The sequence below is a fragment of the Anabrus simplex genome, chromosome 6 (assembly GCF_040414725.1).
Source record: "Anabrus simplex isolate iqAnaSimp1 chromosome 6, ASM4041472v1, whole genome shotgun sequence".
Taxonomy (NCBI): domain Eukaryota; kingdom Metazoa; phylum Arthropoda; class Insecta; order Orthoptera; family Tettigoniidae; genus Anabrus; species Anabrus simplex.
The window spans coordinates 4,700,220-4,723,503 of record NC_090270.1 but is presented as its reverse complement, the minus strand read 5'-3'; the positions used below and the strand labels follow the sequence as shown (position 1 = coordinate 4,723,503).

General features: G+C 41.1%; 1 protein-coding gene across 5 annotated transcripts in view; it reads right to left on the bottom strand.

Moving 5' to 3' along the window:
- Window positions 1–23,284, bottom strand: part of PGS1 (Phosphatidylglycerophosphate synthase 1) — a 158,015-nt gene that overhangs the window by 21,556 nt on the left and 113,175 nt on the right. For 3 of the 5 annotated variants that reach the window (XM_067149665.2, XM_067149667.2, XM_068228193.1), the window contains 3 exons: window positions 22,190–22,467; window positions 12,943–13,154; window positions 2,286–2,511 (listed from right to left, as the gene is read on the bottom strand). In XM_067149665.2, coding sequence (XP_067005766.2) covers window positions 2,286–2,511; window positions 12,943–13,154; window positions 22,190–22,467 — 716 coding nt within the window. The remainder of the gene's footprint in view (window positions 1–2,285; window positions 2,512–12,942; window positions 13,155–22,189; window positions 22,468–23,284) is intronic. The other 2 variants (XM_067149666.2, XM_068228194.1) reach the window with 2 other exon arrangements.

Genomic DNA, 23,284 nt, shown 5'->3' with positions numbered 1-23,284 from the left:
TTTATTTACGCAGATGATATACTACTGGTTAGTCAAACACCAAGCTTTCCAGAAGCTGAACAAATACTTACAGCAGATCTAAAAAAGCTAGACACATATTTCCAAAAATGGTGTCTTCGTCCAAACCTCCAAAAGACTGTTGTATCTGTGTTCCATCTCAGAAATAAATTTGCCAACTACAAGCCTTCAATAACAATCAGAAATCAATCCTTACAGCATTGTCCCTTCCCAAAATATTTAGGAGTCACATTAGACAGATCCCTAACATATAAGCATCATATTAACAACACAGCCGCCAAGATTAAAAGTTGGAATAATATCCTTCAAAAATTAGCCGGCACCTCTTGGGGCGCAAACAACCAAGTGTTGAGATCTACTGCTCTAGCCCTTTGCTATTCAGTTGCCGAATACTGCGCTTCAACTTGGCTGAACAGTGCTCATACTGCGAAGACAGATGCTCAACTAAATCAAGCAATGCGCATTATAACTGGTTGCATTCGCTCTACAAACGTGGCCTGGCTGCCTACACTCAGCAATATTCCACCGCCTTGCTTAAGAAGGTCTGAAGCTCTTCTAAAATTGTGGAAGAAGATCAACCAGGACTCCAACCTCCCCGTTCATCAAGATATTAATCAATTTGCCCCTCCACGACTTAAGTCTAGATCTCCATCCTGGCGTGCTGCACTTACACTGGAAGAATCTGGGTTCTCCATCACGAACGCCTGGTTACATCAATGGCAACAGTCTTCTGTTCCCAATCAACATCTTGTGACCCTACCTCATGTTCAACCTCCCGGATTCCATCTACCCAGACGTCAATGGAGGACTATAAACAGGATTAGAGTCAATCAAGGAAGATGCGGCTATACTCTTTATAAATGGGGCTGGCAGAAGTCTCCTGGGTGTGATTGTGGAGCTACCTCACAGACCATCTACCATGTAATTGTCGAGTGTCCACAGAGAGCATTTCAAGGTCCTTTGGAGGACATTCATAACGCAACTGAGGAGGCCTTAAAATGGATCAATGGTCTTGATTTGGAACTATAGGCTTCTGTTTGTATACATTGTGTACTTATTTGCATACTTATTTATATAATCTTTCTGTGTACATCATACGATAAATAAGTAAATAATAATGAGTTCTCATTCAAAATACGTAAGGCTGTAAGTTATTGCTTGTCGGCAACGTCGCCACGAAATATCGGCACCACACACACACACACACACACACACACACACACGGAAAATTAGATGGTATGGCCACATTAAAAGAAGAGAATTAGATGAGTTGAAATGCTTCAAGTCGAGGATGACTCAGAAGGTGGACAGTATTCAAGAAAGGAGATGGTTCATGACCAAGCAACGTGGAGGACGAATATCTGCATTAGCGACCACACATAAGAGGGATTAATCATGCTAAAAAAGAAGTGAATATTTTCAGAAAGAACAGGGTAGGAGAGTAGAAAAATTTCTGAGTGTGGTCATGTAATACCACTAGACCTGAGGTCTCAAAACAACATGTGATAGTTTGGATTCCACGCAGTCAGTGAGAAGGCCTACACTTTAATATGGAATGGTACTACTGCGGCCTCAAAATTGTACACCAAGTCAAATAAGAACATGTGTGGCGGAAGAGTTACCATAAAATATTAAATTTAAAGATCTCTTCTTGCAGTGGAGTTTAGTTTGAATGGCTTTGTGAGTTGACAAATACAAGAAACCCGGGTGGCTTCTCTCTCGGTATCAAAGTGTTATTTCTCAGCTTCTACTTAACAGATGGAGATAAAATTCTTGATCTCAAGTTTGATGAAAATTAGATGAGCAACTTTTTGAGTTTATGCAATCCTAACCAAACGACAAATAACGTGTACACAATCAAAATGGCACAGACACTACATTCTTATTATGTTGGTACAAGTGGAGAAGACCTTCAAGAACTGATGCAGGATTGGACATGGTGATAGAGTGTGAGGAACTAGGAGGTGTATACTGCCAAAAAGACAAGAGAGTAAAATCCAAGCTAGTGAGATGAAATTTTTAAGTAGTACAATAGGAAATACAAGAAAGGACAGAATAAGAAATGATGACGTCGGCAAGAAAATCGGAGTGGAAAAGATGTCCAACAGCATGGAGGGAAATAATGTGAGATGGTTTGGACATGTTAAGAGGATACGGAGGCTAAGAAGCAACCTGGATTGGAACACAGTTGTGAGCAGTCTGGTTGGTGCTGAAAAAGGGGAACTGATGATGATGTACTGTTTAGACTAGCACTTGCATCTACTCACCAAAATTGGGAGAACCAACCAATGAAAGCGAAGGCAGCTTCTTTCCTGGTAACGTGTACCACAAACCCTTGGCGTGGTAAGTCCAGCCAGGTTTCTGGTACTCGAACATCTGCACTCGACAGGAGTGATCTTCTGCCTGAAGTTGCTTTAAGAACTTAGCTGCTAACTCTGTATAAGCTGCAGGAATGCCTCCAGCCGGTCCCTTGGCTCCCAAGAACCCATTAGCCTAAAACATAATTCACTACTGGTCACCTTGTTGCTCGAATGAGCTCAGACTATCAACAAGTAAACAATTCAACACATATTCAAATGAAAAATCTTACTACAGTAGAACCTCAATGCATCGTTCCTTAAACTATAGTTTTATCACAACGATCGCCAAAAAATATTTATCCTCAGCCACAACTTTCTGGCACGAATTGATCGTACGTAAGAAAAATATACGCAAAAGATTTTTGAATTTAAGGAGACAGCTCAATACTCTAACATATAATAGTGGCAACCTGTTATGCGAGAATGTAAGAGCGATTCCGAGTTGCTAGTCTTGAGCAAGGACTTCGCAGGCTGGAGTGTTTTGCGCAGGTTATTCAGTGCAACCTCGCTACAAGTCTGCTGGCGCCAACGCTTCTTCTCGACCCCCTAACCGACCCCTAGAAGTATTTGTATTTTCAAGAATTAAAACGGAGGCACTGTAAAACCCAAACTTGCCACCATTTTCGGTGTTGCTATTGGCTGGCTAGGGCTGCCACCTTCGTTGAAAATGAGAAAATCACGCAGTTTAAAATAGTCACAGCGTGTCGGGTATGTTTTAATTAGTCACAGGGTTATTAATCACAGTATACCTTGTGGAGTGTGTGGGATGCTAGAGGCCAGTGGACCGCTCTGTTACCCCCTGCCCAATTGCTTTGTTACAAACTGGACCTACCCAAGCCAGATGAATAATCTTTTCACTAGCCTGGTCTTGAAACTAGTTCATAAATTGGCAGCCTCGCGTAGCCCGCTGTGACATTGTCCAAGATGCTCTGTGTTGAATTTTTAAACTCTGTGACATCGCATGAGCCGTGTCGTATGGGATCTCTAACCTATCGTTCGCGAAGGCTCTACCTACAGAATTTTTACCAAAATACAGGTTAACGCCGTAATATCCATATATAATATTAATTTGCAATAAGATAACTGACCTTAAAGGTTTTTAATTATTAACAGACATACAGAAAAGTGAAAGAAACGGCGTAAAAGTCACGCTATTTATTTTCATCATGTATATCATGGTTACAATATTTTGATACCGGTATGTATAGTATGAGCATGTCTGGCTCCTTGGCTAAATCATTAGCATGTTGGCCTTCGGTTCAAGGAGTCTCGATCAGGTCAGGGATTTTCACTTTCCTTGGTTAATTCTAACGGTTCAGCGGCTCTGTGTGTGTTTGCCTACTTACGCATTAGGATTAATCTTAGGGAGGGCAGCGTTTTTTCATAAGCACGTAGATCGGCTATTGCACGACAACTTGAAAGACCTGCACCTGGCTCCGGATGCCACACACCATTATTATTATTGTTATTATTATATTTACATGAGAAAAATGTCCAAATACACTACCCGTATTATATTATTATTTTTGCTTTCCCCCTATTTTCTACATCACCCGCATTTATCATTTTACCGCATCCATCGTCATTTTCCCTTCCCCCTTGAATAACTGTATTATATAAAACTACATTGGAACCTTGATTCTCCGTTTTTGGTGGGACCACGGGGAAAAAAATAGTACAACATGGGAAAACAGATAATCCGGAAACAAATGAACCATCAACAATTTGGTTAAACATCATAAAAATGAAATACACTTAAGAAAAGGCATTGGTTGTTTGTGTTGATTTTCAAGATACGGAACGATGCCATGTATGTATGTAAACGACCAAAGTTTCAGACCTATTGGATTGTTGCTACAGGTCTCCCCACGTGATTGGTCGCGGAGGAATCAACTTCAGTATACGGACTCTGGTGTAGCGTAGTTGACTTGCAGTCCGTGCAGTGAAGTGTTCCCTCTCAAATAAGCCACGACGACAGAGAAGAGCACACTATCAAAAACTGTCGCCGTTTGAGAGGGCTCGGATAATTGGGTTCGTGAGGCTGGATTATCGCTAAGGACTGTCGCTGCACGTGTTGGCCGATAGGCATCTACGGTACAACGTGTATGGCAGCAGTGGTCAAATGAAGGTGCCCACACTCGTAGACCTGGCACAGGCCCAGTGCGACAGACAACTGTGAGAGAGGATCGCCGCATCATTCGGATGGCCTGGATGGAACCCCATGCAACAGCAGCGCAAATTCGAGTTGCTGTGGCACCCCACGTTACACAACAAACAGTTGGCAATCACCTGCTTGCAGCTGGCTTACGAGCCCGTGTCCCTACAGAAGGTGTTCCATTGACCCCACAACAGCGACGTGTAAGGCTGGCCTGGTGTCGAGAGAGATCGACGTGGGTTGACGAATGGCACAGGGTCGTCTTTAGTGATGAATCGTGCTTCTGTCTTGCCCGCAGTGATCGCCGGAATCGTGTGCGCTGACGTACCGGGGAGAGGGGCCGCCCAGATCATACTGTCGAGAGGCACACAGGGCCAACACCAAGCATTATGGTCTGGGGAGCTATTGGCTTTAATGTGAAATCACAATTAGTGCTTGTTGAGGGCACTATGACTGCTTGACAATACGTTGATAGAGTACTTAATCCAGTGGTTGTCCCTATGATGGCGAACATTGCTAATGGGATGTTTCAGCAGGACAATGCCCGGGTTCACACTGCACCCATCTCCAGAGAAGCTCTCCACGACATCACAACCTTAGAATGGCCCGCCAGATCCCCGGACCTCAGTCCTATTGAGCACGTGTGGGACATGATGGGTCGACAACTGGCCAACCGTCCTCAGCCACCCACAACTCTGGAACAACTGACCCATGCAGTGCAGCAAGCATGGGCCACAATTCCTCAGGAAGCGATCCAGGGCCTTATTGACTCCACGCCTCGACAAATTCATCAATGTATTGCAGCTCATGGTGGGCACATCCTGTATTGATTGTTGTCCAAACTTGCGGTCAGAGGGACCTGGAAGTGTAATCATCGAATCACAACCGAACACTCATCCTGCATGTTCAATTGCAGCAATATAGCACCACTCCTTCTGGGTGTTGCAATTTCCATTTTCTTCAGTGTATGTATACTTATAATCTTACAAACGCCCCTAAACCAAACCAAACTACAACCCCACTGGGCCTTTTGCCTACCAAGCGACCGCCCTCGGTCCAAAGGCCTGCAGATTACGAGGTAACGCATGGTCAGTGTGACGAATCCTCTCGGCCATTATTCCTGGCTCTCTAGACCGGGGTCGCCATCTCACCATTAAATAGCTCCACAATTAACGGTAATCGTAGAATGACCGAACCTGGAACCAGCCCTCATATCCAGGTAAAAATGCCTGACCTGGCCAGTAATAGAACCCAGGCCGTCCAGGCGAGAGGCAGGCAAGTTAGACCGCGTGGCTGTCTTCAAACGTTAATTACTGGTACACGACTTAAAAATCTTGAAGCTTTACATTCAGTTTTACTGGGGAAACTTCATCAATTTCCTCTGAAAACTTCGTCATATTCCTTTAACAACTTCTTTCAGTTCAGCAACTTTGATCAACCAAACTCTTCGAAAAATCTAATAATCGTAACACCAAGCCAAACAACAATTCACCACAAGTAGTTTTTCATTCTCTAATCTAATAAAAATAAAACACATTAGATACAAAAGCGTCCAACATGATGGCAAAATCCTTTTTGTTTTTTTATCTGCCATTGTAATTTGGTCACCGGTTTACTGTTCCAGTCAGTTTATGGAAATCTTGTACCACGTAAATTTGGCCTACATCGACTTTTGAAGGTTATGTTGAACTCGAGATTATGATTTCGAAAGTATCAATCCTCAAGTTCTCGAATGTATTATATTTAGTTCTGCCCATCACTAATCACAATCAAATTGGAAAGAGAAAAAATATCATTAACACTTCCAAAATTACGATTATTCGCGACCTTGAGCTCAGCTGAAAAGCACGCTTGCTGTACAAGTCGGTACGAGTGCGAAATGATATAAAGTTTTTAAATGTAATGTGCGCAAATAAAACGACTGCGGCTTTTATAACATTGTAACACAAAATCATGAAATTCCCAGTCTTACATTAGGACGAAAACAGTAATAGGCTACCCAAAACCTCCCATGGCTTTATGCATGCAAGGTGCAACGTCTGTTCTGGTCTCGATAACATAATCGCATATGATAATATTAAAAAACTAAATTTTTGTTATTTAAGAACGAGCAGTTTCGATTCCTGCCTGAAAGCCCAGTGTCTATACAGTGCCCTGAGGGAAATGCTGAAAACCTGTTCGGTGACACATTCGAAAAAAGTAAATAAACAAACATCTAACCCTGGACATAATGTAGACATTTTGCAAGTATGAACATTTGACGAAACTTGTTCCGTCTTCAAATAGAGCTGTCAAAATGCCCTCTGTATCCTTCCAATTGTCGTGGGCACTCTCTGCTTTATGATTTCCGAGGATTCTCTAAACAATACTACCTGAATGCGATGCTAAGATGATCCCTTATGCAAGTTCACCGCTGATCGCTTTTCCAGTACAGTACTACTTCAAATTACCACAATAACGGGACGTCAACACCAAGATCCGTAAGTATGCCATAGCCGTCATTTCGTAAGGTACAGTTTCTTAAAAAACGCGTGATTGAGGATTTGGCGTTAATGGGACTGAAATTTCTGGTCGGTTGATCTTGGAAATCGTTTCTTCGAGGAACAGATAATGCGAGATTTTTACGTGATTTAATTAAGATGCTCACGGGACCACGTAATTTGAACGAATAATATGGGAGAACGTAGTTTCTGGGAACGTATAATCAAGGTTCTACCGTATAAGCATTCTGGAGAAAACATACTTCTGGCATATTATTAACTTTACTGGCCACATTGGGCCACTTGAGTTCCAGATTCACTTTCTCTCTGTAGGTTGTACCGTTTGGTTCTTGTGATCTGCCCAGTACTATTTCATTCACTGCAATTGTATTCTTTTCAATTTGTGTGCAATTAATTGCTATGTGTCATTTCTGCTGAAAATTTGTGTCATAAGAAGGATGTTACTTTTATTTTTCTTCTTTGCATCTGCTATCTTGAGTCCGACTGCTCTGACATCTTCCTGAATTTCCTGGATCCACTGCCACCTATCTTCTTTCTAAGATTCCTTATCACTAGCTGTCATAAAAGACTATTTCCTGACAGTCACAAGATGTGAAAGAAATACGAGATTCTTTTCTTCATCAATGTGCTGGTGATTGGGTCAATCTCTCGATAGACAGTCTCATTAGGCATATTTTTATATGTGACACAGGTAAAAAAATATATAAAAAGTCCTTAACAGCAGCTTTGGCAAAAGAGACCTTCAGAGACCACAATCTTGCAGATGAAGTAGATGATCACATTTTACTGTGTTAGTTATAGCAAGTCGGCAGAAGAGGAGAAAGGATTGCTTTCAACAACTGGAGGTTTGTTCATTTGCACACCCAACCTGCTAGAGTGGAGAATAGTTAAAGGATAAAAAATAATAATAAATTTTGAGAGAGAAGTTTAAAAAAAACTGTATTTAAATTATAGAAATATAATAAAGATTTTACTGCAGCCAATGGCCATTAAAATATGTTTACGTGACTATTTACATTAAACAGAATTTGGTTAGTCCCATCTGTCTTTTAGTCCACATCACAACATGATATAAGTTGCAAATCTTCTCACACAGTACACATATACATTCCTTTCTCGGGGTGTGAAGAGTTTTGTTAGCACACACGCGGTGATGAAAACCGTGTCTTGCTAATCTAGTCATTATGTGCCTGAGTTCATAGTTTGCCTTCACCCAATCCGTACTGGTCATAGCCTCTGTGGTGTAAAATGTTTTCCATATATCTCCCTTCTTGGTTCGCAGCTCTGTTTGTAACTAGTTGAATGCATCTGTAGATGGCAATATTAGTTTGTGACGTAGTTATTCTGTATAGAAGAGTTCTCTTGTCAACTCGTAACATAGTCTTGAAGGAGTGAATTAGGACAAACATAATACCTTTTTCATGTATATTGCTTTTACACTTTCAATGTCTCTAATATTTCTCTTAGTAAGATGTTCCCATATCAATTCTAGTCCGTACCCCATTATCGGGAATATTTTTGCATGGAACAATTTCATAGCGACTTCAACTGAAAGTTTACGCAAGATCAAGATGCTACTACGGCCACAGCCACTCTATCCTTGATGTGTCTGGTATAAATAGTTCCTGATGTCTGTAATGTAATGCCCAAATATTTAAAGTTGTTTACGATTGGCATAGTTTCTCCTCCATTTTCATAGTAAATTTTCTCTGTTAATGCTGTTCTGCCTCCCTTGCGGAAGATCATCTGTACCGTCTTCTGTCGATTAATTCTGAATTTATTGTCCTCTGCCCAAATGTTCAGCTTGTTGAAAGCAGCCTGCAATGTTTTTTTTGTTTTGTTTTTCCCCCCACCACATTATTGTATTCAACGCCTTGACTGTTAAACCTGAAAGAAAGAACATTTACATCTGAATAATTTGAGGGTTTTTCTTTTTTTTGGAACTTGCTTTACATTGCATCGACAAAGATAGGTCTTATGGCGACGATGGGATAGCAAAGGGCAAGGAGTGGGAAGGAAGCGGCCGTGGCCTTAGGTAATGTACAGTCCCAGCATTTGCCTCGTGTGAAAACGGGACAAGGAAAACCATCTTCAGGGCTCAATAATAATTATTAAATTAATGTCGTATGGCCCACCATTTTCAATACTATATTATGCAATATTATTGAATTACAATACTAAACTAGGGACTAGTTTCTGCTTTGGCTGGCCATGTTCAGCCTTAATGTAATACATCTAATAACTAAAGAAATGTAAAAAACACACAATGACATGAAAACTAATGTACAAACACACAACTAACATTAATTAACATTGAATCATGTCACTTGTGTGTTTTTACATTTGTTTAGTTATTAGATGTATTACATTAAAGCTGAAGATGGCCAGCCAAGGCTGAAACTAGTCCCAAGTTTAGAAATGTAATTAAATAATACTGAATGTTATAGTATTGAAAAGGTGGAACATTATGAATTTAATAATTATTATTGTGATCACAATTCAATACGGATCAAAAGCATGAAATTTATATCCTATGATCTTCAGGGCTGCTGACAGTGGGTTTCGAACCCACTATCTCCCAGATGCAAGCTCACAGCTGCGCACCCCTAACCGCACGGCCAACTCGCCCGGTTTAATAATTTGATATCAGTGTGATTTGTGTTTTGAAGTATGACACTTGATCATTTTCATTCATCTCAAATCATCTTCCTCACTGTGAGCGGCTGTGACTGTAGGGGCATCTTCAGGAGTACTCACAATCGCAGTCACTTTTAGTAATAAAGCTACTATCACTATCTTACTCGTTGGCTGAACGGTCAGCGTACTGGCTTTCAGTTCAGAGGGTCCCGGGTTCAATTCCCGGCCGGGTCTAGGATTTTAACCTTAATTGGTTGATTTCTATGGCACAGGGGCTGGGTGTATGTGGTGTTATCATCATTTTTTCATCCTCATCACAACGCGCAGGTCGCCTACGGGTGTCAAATGGAAAGACCTGCACCTGGCGAGCCGAACACGTCCTGGGATAATCCCGGCACTAAAAGCTATATGACATTTCATTTCATCCCTATCTTAAGATTCAAACACTTCAGAATCATTAAGACTTAAATAAAAATGCAGAAACAAGCACACCTAGGATAGGAATAATATAAATATGCACTATTGGGAGAAGCAGTGAACACATAAAATATCAACGAAAGGAAATAAACCAAACCCTATGGTGCAAGAGCCTCGAAGGGCCATGGCCTACCTAGCGACTGCTGCTCAGCCCGAGGGCCTGCAGATTATGAGTTGTCGTGTGATAAGCACGACGAGTCCTCTCGGCTGTTATTCTTGGCTTTCTACCATCTCACCGTCAGATAGTTCCTCAATTGTAATCACGTAGGCTGAGTGGACTTAGAATCAGCCCTCAGATCCAGGTAAAAATCCCTTACCTGGCTGGGGTAAGGGGCAGGCACACTACCAATACATCGTGGAGCTGGCAGTCTAAACTAAACTCATAGGGAGAAAAAATAAATAAATGTATTTGTAAGGCAAGCAAAAACAGAGTCACACTGGTGGATCAACCTGTTGAGTGACCCCTTAGTCCCACTTGCTGAACAGCATCCCTGTGGCAGTATTCTTCTGTCCCCCTATAAGAGAGGAGTTAGTGAAGATTGGACTGTATTCCACATACAATACAAAAAGTTGGCATAACTTCAACTTCCCCTTCATGACAAAAGGAATATGAAGATGATGAAACACATGCTTTTTTTCTTGCTAGGGGCTTTACGTCACACCGACACAGATAGGTCTTATGACGACGATGGGATAGGAAAGGCCTAGGAGTTGGAAGGAAGCGGCCGTGGCCTTAATTAAGGTACAGCCCCAGCATTTGCCTGGTGTGAAATGGGAAACCACGGAAAACCATTTTCAGGGCTGCCGATAGTGGGATTCGAACCTACTATCTCCCGGATGCAAGCTCACAGCCGGGTCAGAATGAAGGCTGCTACCCCCTGTTGACTGGATACTTCAAGCCTGCAAGAACAAAACTACATTGCTGCACTAAAACTAATGTTAATGCGAAACGTATTCTAGATAATGACGTCAAACTTATTTATTACGAACTGGATTATCTTTTGAAAAGCCGCTGACTGTATCTGTGCCTATTACATACTACAAGTGCTGTCTATACTTGACTTGTGTGTATCTGAGTCACTGCTGTACCGGTATTGCAAAACACGAGATTCTTGCCTACGATGTGACATAGAAGGACCAAAATCATTGTAAGAACCATTCACATAATTAGAGAAATATCTAATTCACCGTCTTTAGGGTCCACCTCGTTGGCTGAATGGTCAGCGTACTGGCCTTCGGTTCATAGGGCCCCGGGTTCGATTCCCAGCCGAGTCGGGGATTTTAACCTTCAACAGTTTATTCCAATGGCTCGCAGGCTGAGTGTTTGTGCTGTCCCCAACATTCTTGCAACTCACACACACTACACCTAACAATATCCTCTACCACAATAACATGCAGTTACCTACATGTGGCAGATGCCACCTACCCTCATCGGAGGGTCTGCCTTACAAGGGCTGCACCCGGCTAGAAATACCCACACTAAATTAAATTAAACTGTCTCCAGGTACATCTGATAACTGGTCTGCACGTAATTCATCACAAATATCAATATCTGTTAGCAACTGCCCTGCCCTGAAGCTCCAAGGAATTTCCGATATTATTTTGTTAACTAGATGTTTAAAGGAAATAAGATGATGAAGCAATAGCTGCATTATACTATATATTCCATGACTACACTGTTTAAAACTTATAATTTTGTCACCAGATTGTACAGCAATCAAGGAAACACAAGGTCCATAAAAACGAGAATTCTCGGGGCCAGTCACCAATGTGTTAATAAACAGACTTCATTACCTCCTCATCAATGTGGAGTAAGCTTGGTGGCGACAGAAGCATTTAGAGTAGCGACTGCCTTCTCCCTAAAGATTAATGCCAACCCTTGTGTGAAACCATGGCTAAATGGTTGCTCCTGATTTCTTATACACTCCAGCTCAGGAAAGGACTGCACCAGGCCTCCCAACAGTCCACGTAATAATGATGATGATGATATTATTGTTATTATTATTATTATGATTATTCCCTGCTTTACTGCCATCTTGCAGTCCTATAAATAATAGAAACAGTTAAAAACGGCGGTCTTCGTGAGTGTTCTCGCCACAACTTCTCTATCAGCACATTGAGTTAAACTAAAATCAAATCCTTTTCAGCCTTCAGTAACACGGAGTGCACAGCTGAAAATGCACCATATTACACGTATTGCAGAGCTGAAGATCTCCACATCGGGTTCTTCCTTTGTAGCTTTCTGTGGCCCATTTCTTTCCATGTGCCTTCATTTTTCACTAATAAGGAATAAAAACTCTCCTCCTCAATCACACTTCTTCGTCCCGTCAAACACAACGCATCAGGCTAGCTTTGCTCACGGGACTCCGTTCCACTACCAACAGTAGAAAATTCCTTCACGAAATGTGGGATCATGAATTAGCTCGAAAAAAAACTGAGGACAACACTCTATAACGATGACAGGTAAGGAGTTTACTGCACATATTTACATTTTCTTTTAATTGACTCTCACGCTTTTTTGTTACTGTAAAATCCTGCTTCTTGCTACAACAGCGCCCAAAGATTATTGTGATCACGGCAAAGATCATGATGCATTGTTTTTAAACAATTTGGTATATTATGTAGGTTTCATTTCTTGTAAATAAGACAAAAAATAAAGTTTTAAAATTTTGTTTTTTATCATTTCTCCTCCTGAAATTAGGGTGCACTGTATATTTAATGTGTGGATTATTCACGTGTATTTGGGTTTTTGGGACAGGTCTTACATTCAGTTACAGACCACTGTAGTACTTACAGTAGGATGAGCCATCAAGATCCTGTAGCAAGCCGCAGACCGATGAATGATGGTGTTCATGTACTCCTGAGTCAAGTTAAAGTAGCCGGTAGCCAAGTGGATCAGAGAACCCGGATGGGCTGAACTCAGCAGTTGCGTAGTCACCTGGCTATCATGATGAATGCCCAGCTGACCCATCTCTATGAGAGGGAAGATCCAGGTGTCTGCACCTGCTGTAAGAAACAGGTGTCTGTGTATCTCAAGAATCTTTGATGTGGTTTTCACTGTTGTACAGGAACGTTCAAGTGTATAAAACATTCATGGAACCTAGCAGTGATGATCTCAGTGACAGAAGTCACAGAAAAAAAAGAAGAAAAAAAAGCCATCTGAGCGCTTTCTTTGCTTATACTGCTTAAACCAGCGGTAGCCAGCAATGTCACACCTGTGCAGCACACTGATATGCTGCCCCTCCGGAATTGCCCCTCCCAGCATGACAGACTTGACTACCCATTCGGGAGGGGAATACTACTCTCCCTCCCCACCGATTAACAACAGTACGACACCTCAGCCATGTAGTCGTAGCAGTCGTACTTTCTGAGTCCGAAAATTTTACACCACACATTATATTATTGTGGTTTATAATACAAACCTGTAAACCTGAGACAATACATTATATTTAACAAGATATCACATACGAAAAGCTATTGTATCTTATCAACGCCTTGTCGCTATTTTCAGCACTATACTGTAAGTTCCTTTTAATGACGGCATGTCGAGATCATTTTCCTGAAAGTAGGAGATGACGACACTTTTGAACATACTGCTGTTCTGAGCCACAGAAGATTGGATCTTAAAATATGTCTTCAAATATTTAACATACGTCAGAATCTGTCTGCTGACTGCGATCACGTGTTTTCAAATCCCTAAGCCTATAATTCTTCTTTGTGGACAGCGTTATAGTGGTGGTCAACAGTAAATTTCCAGTGTCCGCCGATAGTCCGATGGCATAATAATCATTTACAATTGTTTCTGTTGGGCGCGAAAAAGAAGTGTAATTCCTAGTCCGTTATAAAGGATTGTAAATTTTTGCCACTTCTTTTCTTTTTTGATGTGCGTTTCATAATGCAATTAATTTGGAACAGCACTTCCAACGAACCTCCGTCCTGAACCGTGTACGCTATGTTCCCTAGCCGTCAAACTCGTACAATACACCTGTCCAACTCTCTCTCCCCGAGAGCGGACACGCGTGCGAAGTCAGTGTGCGGTAACTGTACACACTGTGAACTGTGCAGTGTTTGGGCACCGACGATAGACCTCAAGTATGTGTGGAAGAAATGTTGTGTATAGAAGCCCGACGAAATACACCAATCTGTGAAAGGCAGCACTCAGCAGATACCATATTTACTCGCGTATTAGACCCCTTTTATTCCACATTTACAGCCAACAAAAGTAATGGGGTGTCCAATATGTTATAACCTCAAATTCTGTGCAGTGAACACATGACTTCTAGGCTATAAAGAGCTATAAATTGAGGAGCTAGATGCAGTAACAGCGTAAGTAACAGCGTAAGTCTACTTACGCTGTTATTGCATGAATACCGTTTTCGAATTTCCCGGTCCTTTCACTACAACCCTATCCAGGTCTTAGTTCGCTAGGGTGTCGCTAGAGGTCAGGAGCTCACTAAAACTGGTACCATGCGCTACGCTGTTATTGCATGATGAGGCGTGCTTCACGAGCGGCATGATCTGTTGCCGCCAGTTCTTTGGCTGGAGAAGATGTCAGCGAGTGAAAGAGAAGGTTTTGTGGCTGGTGCCGATATTTCTATTGACGTCACTTCTGATACATCAGTAGGCAGTGATTCAGAAGTATTTGATGATACTGCCTGTTTAGACGACAGTTTTAAGCCCAGGTGCAGAGGAAGAAAAAGGATGAAAGATCCTGATACTTGGAAAAGAAATATTGTAAAGCGTGCAAGAAACAGTGGCAGAAGTTACATTTCTCTCACAAGTGGAAAGGAAATCGGAAAGAAGAAATTTAGGAAAGTGGATAAATGTTGCAGGAAAAGGTAGGTTCTTCTTTACAAGTTTGGTTGGCTTTAGTCTACCTAGCGTTAATAAATGTAATGAATCAGAACGTTGTTTCATTTTATTAATGTAGTGGTGTTGTGAAGGAGGGCTGTTCTTACATTTTACATCTTTTTCAGGTGTTTTGAAACTGTAACGTATGAAGATCAGAAGAATAGCTTTAGATCATTTTGGGAGGCTGGTGACAAGTTACTTCAGGATGCAGTTTTGCTGGGTTATATGAAAAAAAAAGGAAAAAATCTTTCAAAAGCATAACCGATCTAAAAATAGAGATAATATATGGAGTTACTGTATAAAAGTGAAGCATGATGAGATGTCTGTTTGTAGACAATTTCTGCTTTCTCTATTCCAAATATCAGAAATGCGACTGAGGACCGTGCAACAATCCTTAAGAACAGGTAAGTGTAATATGGTATGTAAAGTTATTATGGATGTATGGATGTGCTTGTCATAGTTACTGTTTGAATAAGGCCTGACTACTGTTCAATTTTATAGGTGCTGTTCTGGAAGATCGTAGAGGAAAACACAACAACCGTCCGAATAAAATTGCAGATAATGTCTGGCAGCTTGTGGAAGAACACTGGGGACTGATTCCTCATCGGGAAGCTCACTACAGCAGGGCAAAAACAAACAGGAAGTACTTTGAGAACCCTGAATTAAACGTTGTGAAATTATATACAGCTTTCAAGCAGTATTATTATGATAAGGTGAGTAAACCTCTGAGAGTAGGGTATAGTGCATATCACAAGTACTTCAGGGAAAATTCTGAATATTCATTCCGACAACCAAAGACAGATACCTGTGATTACTGTGCAGAATGTGAGGTATATCTCAAAGCAAACCCTGATCATGATTGCAAAAACCATTACGTTTACCATAAAAAGCGAGTTGAGGCATACAGTGGGTTAAAGAAAGAGCTACTGAATAGTGTAAAAAATGAGGACAGCGATATTCTCGTGGTTGAATTTGACTATGCTCAAAACCTGCCTTTACCTCGGCTTAACGTGACAGCTCAATTTTATAAGCGTTTGTTGTGGCTTTATAACTTTAATGTGCATTGTCACAATGATGGTAGTAGTGCTTTCTATTGCTTTCTGGAGAGTGACTCTAAAAAGAACCCCAATTCAGTGTGCTCTTTCTTACACGACTTTTTAACAAGAAAACTACAGGAAATGCCCATCAAAAGGAAAGTTGTGCTCTTGTCCGACTCATGCGGTGGTCAAAATAAGAATAATGCTATGGTAATGTTCAGTGCTTGGTTGTCGAAAGATCTGAAAGTTGAGATTGAACATATTTTTCCTGTTAGAGGGCATTCTTTTAGCCAGTGTGATAGGAACTTCGGGAAATATGGTATTCTTCTAAAACAGGTTGAATGCATAGAAACTTGTGAAGAATATCTGAACATCATGAAGGACAGTAGGAAGCATCCAGAACCCTTCAGTGCACCTATGTTTCTAAGAATGCCCTCTGCTAAAAGCAACAGATTCATGATACAGAAGTTTGTGCGACTTTATTACCATAATGGTGTTGTATCAGGGTCACAGTCCTACACTCCTAACTATGTGCCATTTACATTCTTAAAGAGGAATGCTAGCTTTCTCAGTTTTAATGATTTGAGGCTACTTGATGTAAGAAAGTGTGGCGTAAAAGCAGACAAAAGGGATGATGTTCTTTCACTAATGAAATACTTAAAACCTGAAAATGTTGAATGGTATGTGAAGGTCATGTCTGTGTGTAATGATCCCCTAGAGTCTGCTAATGCAGCATGTGAAGATGAATTATCCTGATTTTGGTCAATGATGCGGTATTTGAGTATTTAAAACAAGTAAGGTTTAGGCTGAGAGAATAATTTTGTAAATGAAAATAGGAATAAAAGTTGTTCAGAAAGGAATGTTTCTAATTTTATAACATTTCAAATATCTGTTGGGGGGGGGGGGCAATTACCGTAGCCTAATACCGTAGTTGGGGAGAGCACTGTAGCAAACTTCTCTCGGCCCTTTACGCAATAAAGGAAAAAAGGTGAATATTAAATAAAGAATAAATGTAATTTTTTTACTTTTCTTAGTTGAATTTTTTTTTCGGAATTTGTTCCTAATTTTAGTAAGTTTAGACATTTTGGAGAACTGAGGTGGGATAAACAGCCACTTTTGTTCCTCTATAGTGGGCGATCATGCTTTCCTAACTCCCTGATCAATACTAGTAGGTTGCAAAATATAATATTCCTGCTCTTCATGCAATAACAGCGTATAAAAGGAAATTTTAAATAACTCTGTCTTTCTTATTAGCTAACAGATCAATAAAATTCTTCGGGAAATACATTTCCTGGCTCTTTTAAATGCCTTTAAATGAAATTCAGGTTGATTCCTAATATAACATTTAACTCAGAACATTTATAAACTTCAAGCTTCTGTTTCTCAAAATAACGTAAGTCTACTTACGCTGTTATTGCATCCAACTCCTCAATTGTACATGTTAACATTCGACACTATTCTTTAACAAACTTATATATGTATTCTGAGTTTTACTGGCTATTTTTGTTGGAAGGCAGTACTTCTAAATTTAAAAAGAATAAATGGTGAACAAATGACTTTTAGGCCTACATATGAAGTAAATATAGTCAGCTTTAGTTACTCCTATATCAAGTCATTCCTTTCATCTCATTAACTCCTCTGATGAGGATGACGTCAGGAAGGGCATGCGGTCGTAAAAACTCGCTACAAAAATTCGTCCCGCTTCATACTCGACCCCATAGACAAAAGGGATACTGGTGTCATATAATGCAATATTAATACACAAGAATGTAATGGTAGTCATTTGTGTCTGTCAGTTAAGCAGTAGCATCCGGGAGATAGTAGGTTCGAATCCCACTATCGGCAGCCCGAAAGATGGTTTTCCGTGGTTTCCCATTTTCACACCAGGCAAATACTGGGGCTGTACCTTAATTAAGGCCACGGCTGCTTCCTTCCAACTCCTAGGCCTTTCCTATCCCATCGTCGCCATAAGACCTATCTGTGTCGGTGCGACGTAAAGCCCCTAGCAAAAAAAAGAAAAAAAAGTTAAGCAGTAGGCCTACCACACAGTAAACCTGATCATTGCTTTCATTTGAATTATCATCATCTGTTGCCACCAATTTCCCAATCAATCAATCAATCAATCAATCAATCAATCAATCAATCAATCAATCAATCAATCAATCAATCAAATCACTACTGATCTGCATTTAGGGCAGTTGCCCAGGTGGCAGATTCCCTATCTGTTGCTTTCCTAGCCTTTTCTTAAATGATTTCAAAGAAATTAGAAATTTATTGAACATCTCCCTTGGTAAGTATTGCTGGAATTGCTTCGGCACGAAATAGTGTTAAATTTTCGCCTCTGATCATTGTGTTAGGTGTTTTTAGACCTTTATGACTTAATTTTTGCACTGCTTTGCTCATTGGCTGATGATGACACTTCAAATGTGTTGAAATCGGTCCCAAATGAACAGGTTGTAACTTCTATTTGGTTCAACTTAACAACGGAGTACTGAAAGGTGGATCCTTCCTACTATTTAACATTGTATATTTCTCTGTTCAATACGGAACAATCATGAAATTTTTAACTTTAAATTGCAATCATATAATGTCGTCCTTTGACCATGTAACTATTTTAATGTGTTGTGCCTCGTGACCGGGTGTAACTTTTTTTTGCTGTACGTCGCACCGACACAGATAGGTCTTATGGTAACGATGGGACAGAAAAGGCCTAGGAATGGGAAGGAAGTGGTCGTGGTCTTAAGGTACAACCCCAGCATTTGCCTGGTATGAAAATGGGAAACCACGGAAAACCATCTTAAGGACTGCTCACTGTGGGATTCGAACCAACCATCTCCTGGATGCGAGCTCACAGCTGCACGCCCCTAACCGCATGGCCAACTCACCCTGTCCGGATGTAACAAAGAGGGAAATCAATGCATAAAACTAGGTAACAGTGCAGTAATTAATGTCTTAAAACACCAAACCGGATGGCGTATGTACTCTACTCTCCTCATACTACCAGCATGTTCCCAGCAGTGTATGTGGTTAGGCGTTAGTCTAATAATTGATGGAACGTGCCAACGGCGGTTCAAATCCTGCATCGTACAAAGATTTTCCACATCTGTATGATGTTTGAATACATAAACACAGACCCACGTTTGCCACATTTGAACAGTAGAATGACGTTATTCATCTTATGCTCTGCGCATGTTCTGCTGGTTAGGGCCTGAATGTAATCACTGCTGTCATTCGGCATGTTTTCCACAGAGAAATATGTTGACATGTTCCCCATCTATGGGGAAGCAAGACAAAATTCATGCGAGGCCCTACGTCTGTACCACGAACGGTATCCTGACAGGCAATACCCGGTTGCTACGACATTCTGCCGTGTTGAAAGACACCTAAGGACAACAGGCATGATTTCCAAACAGCCACCAGTCTGCGATAGGCCCGTTTCATCGGGTGAAACAGAAGAGGTCCTTCTGGATGCAGCTCGCAATAATCCACACATCCGTCCAAGGGCAACTGCACAACAAGTGAACACCAGCCAGCCGTCCGTCTGGCAAATACTGCACGGACATAAATTTCACCCACACCATCTTGAGCTACACCAAGAGTTCCATGGGTGGGATTTCGAAGCTCGAATGGAGTTCTGTTGGTAGCTATTAGGCAGGCTGGACAATGATGCAGCATTCGTATCACACATCTTGTTCTTGAACGACTCACGCTTCCGCAATAATGAAAACGTCAATAGCCACAACATGCACTATTGGAGTCCGGACAATCCTCACTGGGTGTGACAGGCAGCCCTTCAAATACGATGGGGAGTAAATGTGTGTTGTGGAATCTTGGGAGATCGCCTGCTTGGACCTTATTTCTTTGACGGACATTGGATAGGCCCACGCTACCTGCACTTTCTGCGTCAGGAACTCCCACTGCTTTTGGATGATGTGCCCTTTGATGATGTGGTTGCAACAGGATGGAGCACTGCCATATTCAACTTTACCCGTTCGTAACCATCTGAATTAGGAACTGCCAGGAAATTGGATAGGATGAGGAGGTCCTGTTTCTAGGTCTAGCAGATCATCGGATTTAACGCTGTTAGACTTTTTCTTGTGAGAGATTTAAAGAACGTCGTTTACACTCAAACGTCAGGAAACCACAACCAGTTCTGGTAACACATCACAGACGCCAAGAAATTACACCTGGAATGTTTCAGTGTGCAAAACAATGTATTAGACACTGGGCCCAAATGTGGATAAACCAAAACGGTCATCACATCAAGCATTTGCTGCGATAAAACATTGTCAGGGCAGTTGGGTTCCTATTATTTCTGGTCTGTATGTGTCCAGCCTGCTAACAAATACTCCCTCCTTAGTGCCAAAAACACATTCATTCACACAAAATTTGCATGAAATCGAGTAATGAACCTATATTGTGTGCAGTATGTATTAAAAAAAATATGGTATCTTCCCCCGAACTCAAACTTTTCACCTCACACGTAAGCCCTCTGTGCCGCGCTTTAACTGCGCTACAGTTCCGTACGGCACACTTTGCAGCTTATAGCATGTATTAGGTTCACTGCACATGCATACCTTCACGTGTTTGAGTACAATATTATGGCATCCTATCATGGTGAGGCAGTAAATACCAAGATACCTGATTGTGTTGTCTGAGCATACCGGCAGGGCAGATGTTTTCAGGATGGAATTAATATTACAGTTAGAATAAAACTACACTGGAAAGGGAAGCTGAATCACATGGTATAGCATGACAGATGCATGCTTTAATTGCATAAGTCGGACACGAAACTATTCACCTATCTGTATATCATCAGAGTTGCAGTAGGCCTATGCCACGGAGGCGACATTTCTTAACTACGAAACACAGATGTACCGCATGACTTTGACGCGTGTTTTCATTGCACGTATCGTATGTACGGACGTAACTATTCACAAATCTGTGTGATGTCATCGGAGCTGCAGTAAGGTTTGTACCCGCTTCGAAGTGCAATCGTTCTTCATTGCTGAATTACGTTGGAGGGGTCTTGTATGCAAGATTTATTTTTTCATTTTCCTCGTCCCAAAAAGCCAGGGAGGCTCTAATATGTGAGGGGGTCTAATGCACGAGTAAATACAATATCTTGTAGTTTGCAGTAATCCTTATCAAAAGAAGTTGTTTAATAACCTCAATAATAAGAATACCCTTAACGGTTTGGTTTAGGAGTTATCATTGTTTCAGGGTTGGGAGCGCCTACCGTGTACAGCAAATTGAGTGTTATTGTGGAGGAGGCTACTGTTGTGTACGATATGATACAAATTTCACGTTTTGATCCGTACTGATAGATAACGACATGTATTGAAATATATACTGTATGGTCCACCTATTCAATTCAATCTAATGTCAAATTTATACTTTCATAATCGTTCTTACAAGCATAAGCATAATCGTTCTTCAACCTTCTAAAAACAGGTCATCTTCAGGCATTGGCAAAAACATTAAAATAGTGAACACTAAATAAAACAAAGGCATTAAAAATATGAATCCAAAGATGTTAAAAACGTTCATAAACGTTTAACCATCACCCCACAGCTTCATTGGCGTCCTTTTCTTACGGTTGCGCCAATGAAGCTGTGGGGTGTAAGTCTCATTCTATACATAATTGTCCCTTCTTTTTCACAAGTCAGCCTTCTAACATTTTTCTCTTTTCTTTCTTCTTCCAGACATGTCATCTGGACAAGCTCCCTTCAGCCAGTTGCGAGTTTAAGAAATAACCAAGTTCTTGAAAGATGCCAGTATGATGTTCCTTGGAGCTAGTTGAATGACATAAGATAATAGAGAGTTGTGTTGTAATACAACTGGCTGAGGGGAGCTTGTCCAGATGACATGTCTGGAAGAAGAAAGAAAAGAAGGCTGACTTGTGAAAAAGAAGGGACAATTATGTATAGAATGAGACTTACACCCCACAGCTTCATTGGCGTCCTTTTCTTGTGGTTGTCAGGTGAACACCAAATGTCTCATCACATATCTTATGGGATGGAGTGTCGAAGTGACTACCTCTGCCGGGTTTGATCCAGAGGGCGAGAGAGAGAGTAGTTGAAATAAAACAACCCTATAAGGTTCAGATCCATTTACAAAGTTACTGTTAACTTGGTTAAGATTCAGTCTTACTTGACGATGTTAGAGCTTGCTGCTGCTGCTTCACAGCGGCGCTGTAGTGATCCCACACGTGTTTCCGAGCAGCAGACACAAATTCAGCTTGTCTTCCTTTGAAGGGGTACAAACTCCAGCTGGAGTGAAGTTGCACCTGGTCTTGGGCATTCAGCTGGAGCGAGAACTCACTCACACGCGACACCAGGCCATCAAAGAAGTCTGCCAGCGGTTCACAGTCTTCTATTAACAAATAGCGATCCTGACGATTGGTGAAGTAGTCGTTGCTTAAGTTGGCCCTGTCAAACATTTATCAACTATTACAGATGTACCCAACCATACCACACATTAAGACACTCCACATGCATTACAATAACTAAAAGCACTGGATGTTCTCACGCTAAAGAGGACACCAAGTGGCATTAACATGACTTTGAGAGAAACTGAGAAAATGTTGGCATATTTCTAGAACTCCTTTATTTAAATTATATGGCCATAGTAGAGCACTTTGTAATTAAAAAAAAGTGTTTGACTTAACGATTAATGATAATGAACACAACATTTCCGAGTAGATAATATCCATATTTAATACAAGTGATTAGTGGTCAAACTGAAAAGACAATGAGACAATTCATAGCATTGTTCTGTAATGTCTGGACAGACTAGGATGTGTGGAACCAGAATTCCTCTTTTACAATTTGTTTTACGAGGCACCGACACAGATAGGTCTCATGGGGATGACAGGATAGGAAAGGCCTAGCAGTGGGAAGGAAGCGGCTGTGGTCTGAAAATGGTACATACATAATCATTATAGACTGTTATACCTTTCAGCTTTCAGTCTGCAAGCCTCTGTGAATTTACTAAACGTCGCCACAATCCTCTATTTGCAACTAGTGCTGTGGCCTCATTTAGTTCTATACCTCTTATCTTTAAATCGTTAGAAACTGAGTCTAACCATCATAGTCTTGGTCTCCCTCTACTTCTCTTACCCTCCATAACAGAGTCCATTATTCTCCATTCGCCTCAAATGACCCCACCACCAAAAGTCGGTTTATGCATATAGCTTCATCCATCGAGTTCATTCCTAAATTAGCCCTTATCTCCTCATTCTGAATA